At 38.9% G+C, this 7,128-nt stretch overlaps 1 protein-coding gene across 1 annotated transcript; it reads left to right on the plus strand.

Moving 5' to 3' along the window:
* The first annotated feature begins 1,369 nt into the window (after window positions 1-1,369).
* LOC111997639 (pectinesterase inhibitor 2) lies at window positions 1,370-1,900 on the plus strand. Its single transcript, XM_024029754.1, has one exon. The coding sequence runs from the start codon at window positions 1,370-1,372 to the stop codon at window positions 1,898-1,900; it is 531 nt and encodes a 176-aa protein (XP_023885522.1).
* Window positions 1,901-7,128: the final 5,228 nt, after the last annotated feature.

A 7,128-nucleotide genomic window follows, 5' to 3' on the forward strand; every position in this document is an offset into this window, starting at 1 on the left:
ATTAATTAGCTAGAAGAGCAGTTTTATTTGCAGATATTGATGTATGGGTAGAAGATCTACCTTCTGATTTGGATGTTGTGTTCTGATCTATTTTTTATTAGTAAAAGTTTCTTATTGTTTTCTCCAAAAAAAAAAAAGTCTTGGCACAAACCGTTAGGCAATTTGAAGCATGACATTGTATAAGTAGGTAACACTTGGGCCATTGCTTTTATTAAAATCTCTTGGCCTGCTTGAAATAATAACTTGCCCTCCCGTCCTTGCAGCTTCTTCCACACCCTCTATTTAATGTTGTCAAAACTCTCTATCTTTTTTTGGTCAATAAATGATGGTAGACCTAAATATTTTTCATATTATTGGACCAACCTCACCCCCAAGAGCTTCTTTGATTGTATCCGACAAATCCTGTGATGTTGACTTGCTAAAAAATGAGAGTGGTCTTCGTTCTATTTATCTGCTAACCTGATGCACTTTCATACGTGGCTAAGACCTCCAAAGGCTTCTAGCACTCATTTTCTTTTACTTTGCAAAAAATAAGTTTGTCATCTGCAAAAAGGAGATGGGTTAGTCTAGGACCATTCCAACAAATAGAAACCTCCCTTATGTCACCCATTGTTTCAACTTTTTTCAACAACCCATGAAAACTTTTACTTGCATAGATTATTGACTAATTTCTTATACTATTATTAATTACTAACTTGTAACCCCAGACATATACATGGATACACTTAAAGTTATACAATAAGATGTATAATATAATTCATATATATATAGTTTAAATACTATTAATAGTCATTTTTATATTTTGTTAACTCTTTAAAAAAATTTGTAAGGATATTATTATGTATAAAATGTAAATTGTTCATTTTTTTTTTAATTATTGTTAAACATTTTTTTTACGATTCATTTATTCTAGACTCTTTGGTTTTTGTGCTTAATAACTCACTTAGATAAATATTTATGATGTGGTCCCATATTTGATTGTAAAATTAAGAAGTAAAACTTTTTAAGAATAAATAATTTAGGACACATGGCGCAAAATTGGAACTCTAATTCAAATTTCTTTTAGCTTCACCTATTATTAGATGTATAGATTATTCAAATATGGACTTCCAATCAGCCCTATTGCTACGGCGTAATTTAATCTCATTCGCTCAAATCGTAATGATTCTATTGATAGTTTATTATTTTTACACTTATATTTAAATATATCAACATATATTATTGACTCATGCGTAGCACATGTTTTTGAAGTTCAAAACAAGCCTCCAGATAGGGTCTGGTTGTCAAATCTCCTTTCTTCAGATTTTATATATATCTTTCTGATCACCTTCAAATTAAAGGAATTAGATTTACAATACAACAACCAAAAATGGGCTGCTTTCCATTATTCTCTACTGTTACTCTGCTTGTAGCTTCTCTTTCTCTTCTCATCTCTTCCTCTAGTGGTGTCACCCCAGCTGTCCTGGCCACCATTTGCTCCCAAACTCAAAACCAAGAAATCTGTGAGAGTATATTAACAAGTGATCCGCGTACTGCCTCGGCAGACCTCCCTACACTCTCATTAATATCACTTGAGCTAACAATGAAACAAGCTAGTGACAATAACCAGAATTTTACACAATTTCGTGACAACACTACCAATCCGTCTCTCAAAAATGATTTTTCCAATTGTGTGACGCTTTACAAGGATATGCAAGACAAGCTCAAAGCGGCTTACCTGTTGTCAAAGCAGAGAAAGTACAAGGACATCACTGAGTTAGGCCAGTTGACAACTCTAGCTTACAATTGCGAAAATGGGCTCCCTTCCGATTCACCTACTGCTGCTATAACGGAAGATATGCTCTTGACTAGCCAAACTGCAATAAGCGTCAATGCATACATTGCTACCCAATTTGCATAGCTACTATATTTGGCCTTTGGTAAGTTTTTTTTTTTTGAAGAATTTAACCACGGTTGACCTCTGTGCTTCAGTTTTTTGATGGAAAAATATGTGCCTTTCTTTCAATGAAATCATTGCCTTGATTCACATTAATTTATAATAAATTAAGGGGAGAGGGCTAAAACATTGAGATCAATACTATTGTGATCAATATATGGAGTCCTTTCTACTTTATTTTGTGACATTTTCACTTTCTATGCTTAATCCGTTCTATTTTAGCAATACAGTTAGCTTAACTAGTGAAATCTCTGATAGTTAAATAAAATATCAGAGTTTCAATCTCTGTTTACACCAAAAACCGATTGGTGTCTTAATCTGATGATAAAGAACTATTATCAAAAGCGAAGACCAAAATTGGAATTTAACCATAATTTCTCAACTATATAGTTAGTAGGCAATGTTTTCAAACTATATTTTTTACTAGCACCTCGAGTCTAAGAGACTCGATTTTGGCCTATAAATCGAGTCCCAAAGACTCAATTTCCATGGTCTGATCATGTCTAATGTAGCATCTTTTTTCACGTGGTGACCACCTGAAGATCGAGTCTCTAAGACTCGATTTATAAACCAAAAAAATTTCAAGTCTCAAGTCTCTCATGTACAAGTCGAAATACCCAAAAAATATATATATATATATATAATCAGAGAGAGAGAGAGAGAGAGAGAGAGAGAGAGAGCGAGAGAGAGAGAATATAGAGAGAGAGCTCACCTCACCAGTGCAGCACCAAAAAATATATATATATATATATAATCAGAGAGAGAGAGAGAGAGAGAGAGAGAGAGAGAGCGAGAGAGAGAGAATATAGAGAGAGAGCTCACCTCACCAGTGCAGCCTGGGTTACACGGCCTGAGGCTCGCGTGGCCTGGGTCTTGACCCGATCCAGTCAACCCACATCCACCTAAACTCCAAACAGAAGCCAAAGAAACCACAACAGAAAGAGGGAGTGAGACGGATCTGATGGTTGCGGTGGTGTTTTTGTTTCTTGGATTGAAGCATGCGAAAGACTGAGAAAGAAGGAGTGAGACAAGAAGAAGAAGAAAGAGAAGAGAGCAGCATTTTTGGCTTTCTTTTGACTCAATTTCCAGGTGGATGCCACGTGAAAAAAGTGCCAACTCAAACCCGATCAGAACATGAAAACCGACCCTCAAAGATTCGATTTATAGGCCCTAAATCGAGTCTCTTAGACTCGAGATGCTAGTAAAAAATATAGTTTGAAAACATTGTCCACTAATTATATTGTTTGAAAATCAGGGTTAATTTCCCATTTTGGCCCAAAAACAGATGCCATAAGTTGAAACTATAAAAATAAAAAAATAAAAAAAAAGTAATAAAAAAAAATATGTTATTCTTTTATATTAATGTATCCATTTTTTTTTTTCAACAGCCAAATCCCTCCCTTTCCTTTCAAGTTCAGGAGGTGCCATTAGACCAAGTGGGTCATTGCCAATGTATCCTTTTTTGTTAATAATAACATGGAGTATGCCTCATAAAATAAATCACAAAGAAGCTCCATATGGAAAACTATGATGGAGATTAATTTTGATGATGCACAAAATTTTCAATGAGTTGTTTGTCTACACGCGCACCAATAGGGTACCTAAAGAACAAAAAGAATGAAGAACCTACAGAGAGCACTAGTGGGGTGCCGGCCAAAGTGCCTCTAAAGGTTAAGTCAGTGATAGAAGAATCTCCAATAACTCAAAAGTGTGAGAGCTAGGAAATTTCGCATACCTTGGAGAAGAGGAGACTTGGTGCTTATATAGTGTTGTATGGCTGACCAAGATCCCATGAACATAGGATCTTTCCTTATATCAAAGATATGGAGTTAATGTTCTGAGAGGTGTGGGACTAAGTGTAATCCATCGTCGATATTGGGCAACCCGACGGGTACTTTCCTACTCAATGGTGAATGTGAGTGGAGAGAATGGCCAATGTCGCGTCATAATCAACCTGAAGGGTAAAAAAAGACCAAAGGACTTTTCAAACCCAAAGGGTAAATGGAATCTAAAGGGCATTTCCAACCCAAAGGGTAAATGGAACCTGAAGGGCTAACCTGAAGTGTAAATGGAACCAGAAGGATATTTCCAACCCAAAGGGTAAATGGAACTCAAAGAACTTTCCAACTTGAAAGGTAAAAGTAGACTAAATGACATTTCTAACCTGAAGGATAAATGGACTCAAAGGGCATTTCCAACTCGAATAGTAAATGGACCCGAAGAGCATTCTCAATCCGAATGGTAAAAGGAGACCGAAGGGCAATCCAAACCCAAAGGGTAAAAGGAGACCGATGGGCAATCCAACCCGAAGGGTAAAATGAGTAAGAACATTTCTTAGTCAAAATATTCCTTATCAAAAAATATATATATATATATATATATAGTGCATGAACCATAAAAGAAATTCTTTGCCTGTAGGCCAAAATTAAATCAAGTATAATAACTTTAGGGCACATTTGGTAGACTATAATGGCGATTACATAAGAATAGGAATAGGTATTATAAGGTATACAAGATGTTATGATGTAATATTTATTACTTCATTTGTTTGGTGACAACACAAGAATATAACCTTGAAAATAATGGAATGATTATTTATTTATTTACTATATAAAATATGATTTTGTTTGTTCATTATTTTGATTTAGGTGGTTGGTGTTTAGGTCAGATGATAAAAGCAATTATCATGAGCGAACGTCATAGGTTGAAACTCTATAAATATATATACACACACACACACACAATCTTCATAATTATTCTCACTTATATATTACTTTATTAAAAAAAATTAATACTCATTTTTCATTTGTTTTGTTTAAATTAAAAATGGCAATTTTGAAAAATAATGATACTTTATTTCAAAGATAATACATCAAAGATAAAATTGAATTTTTGAAGTAGATTAATAATTTGGAATGATAGAGAATTGATTTGAATCTTTAGGATAGAGTATTATTTTTTATAAAGCCATTTTTTGCATTTTTTTTTTTAATAAATGTTTTTATGCATAGTAACCATTGTACTTGTGGGGCCAGAAGATTAGGTAGCCTCGGCCCACTCCAAGCCTGGCCCAAGGGCCCATGCCAAGGATACGGGAGGTGTCTGAGGATGAAAGAGCGAGGACCGACCCTCGAAGAACATATCCGAGGAGGGCCCGCCCTCGGGCGTCCGAGACCTCGGGAGAAAACAAGGACCATCCCACTAAAAGAGACTCCTTGGCTGTCCGAGGAGGAGAGGGCCCAGTGCCACGCGTCAGCAACAGAAGCACGACGAAGGGGCAAGCCCTGAGTGAACTGTCACCTCTACATTGAATACGCTCACCTATCTCTCCTGGCCGCATTAATGGGGATGTAACCCCTTGGCAGGGCAACATCGATCAGGGTGAGACACTTGAGCACGGATATGACTTCTGATGGGACGGACGGTCAGAGGAGAGACCAATAGGTGATCAACAAAAGGAGGAAGAGGGAGATATATAAGAAATGTGAGCAAAGTGAAAGGGGGGGGGGGAGGGCTCTATTGTTGGGGAACTTGGCTACAAAAATAGTCCCTACAATTGGCGCCGTCTGTGAGAAGGATTAGTGCGCTGGCCGGCGCAACAGGCGATCATTCTAAGTAGTCATTCTACGGAAGGTTGGTGACGCATCAAAAAAAAAGAAAAAGAGAGCAAACAAACAAACATTGCAGAAAAGTAAAGAGTCCGAAATAGAAGATTCAACAGAAACAGAAAGGAACTGCATATTACTTTATTAAACAAAAAGTTACAATATACAAACAGAGGCTCAGGCAGGCGTGTTTTAAAACTACTTTTACATGCTAATTCTACAAACAGAGGCCCAGGTGGGCCTGTTCTAAAACTAGCTAGAGGGAAGGGGGCTGAGGCCAGCATGCTCCAGTGCCGCCAACAACTCCTTGTCCGATGCGGCGGAGCTGGAACAAAGAGAGGAGCAGACGTAGAGGCACCGGGACGCCTCCCCCATGATGTTCCCTTGATTCTCTCCAACCCTCACGAGCGTTGGCCGTTGGAGGCGGCGACACTCGGGCACCAGCCATGACGTGATCTTACGCATCTCCTCCGGCGGGGGTGCGCTCCGGGGAGGAACGTTAGGTACTTCAGCGACATCCCTCCTGGCCACCACATAGGGCACAATTGGGGTTACGCCTAAACTCTGTCGCGCCGAAAACCTAGTGGGGGCTGCAGTCACAACGGCTCTTGGCCCGGATGTCCTCACACCCGCCCAAAGCCACCCCATATCTTCCAACTCAAGGCGCAATCCTGGCGGGGTTATTGAAGGGGCGTGGGGAGCTGAGAGGGCGTATTTCTGGTTGTGTTGGGAAGTTCATGGAATGCGGAGAAGCGTTTCCCTCGAAAAGTCTTATATAAAGAGGCTGAAGACTGGTGGGAATTAATCCACACAAAGTTCGAAAAGAGAACTATCAGCAGTACTAATCACGAGGGTGCCAAGTCCCAAGGAGATCATAGACCGCGTGATTTGTAGCAACTCACGAGGATATTAATGAAGACGTGTCTCGGGCTTCAAAGCGCCAGGCGCGGAGCGCGAACGGTCAAGGGGCGTCTCGTAAATGAGGAAGATGGGAACTCGAAGTGGGGGCGAAATCAATGCCACACGTAAAACCAGAGTCCGAACGATCCCTGCCCCAAAGCGCCGCAGGGTTGACTATCCGACCCGAGGAGGAACCGTCCCCAGTGTAGCGGGCCGAGGACAAACCCCCCCTTACAGAGAAATGGAAGTGTTAGACAGAACCAAGGCATTGCATGGTCCTCGGACTCAAGCCTATGGGGAAACTAACCACTCAGCTATGCCTAGGTACTAGACAGAACCAAGGTATTGCATGGTCCTCGGACTCAAACCTATGGGGAAACTAGATACTTACAGAGAAATGGAAGTGTTAGACAGAACCAAGGCATTGCATGGTCCTCGAACATAAATAACATATAATTTAATAGTTAGATTTTTAAAATATGTAGCCATGTTAATTTGTGTAGTAAGAGTTGTAGTATTATGCTATAACTAAGTTTATAGCTAAATTTTGTCCTTAAACTTTGGTTCCTTTAATAATATACTAGGTCTTCACAAACAAAGAGAAAAAGCCTAAAATTTTGAAAGGGATGTAGCTTGCAGCAGCAATAATTTCAAAATAAAAAATTTGTAGAAAGAAATTATAAAACT

This window comes from Quercus suber, unplaced genomic scaffold, assembly GCF_002906115.3.
Source record: "Quercus suber isolate HL8 unplaced genomic scaffold, Cork oak 2.0 scaffold_1224, whole genome shotgun sequence".
Lineage (NCBI taxonomy): Eukaryota > Viridiplantae > Streptophyta > Magnoliopsida > Fagales > Fagaceae > Quercus > Quercus suber.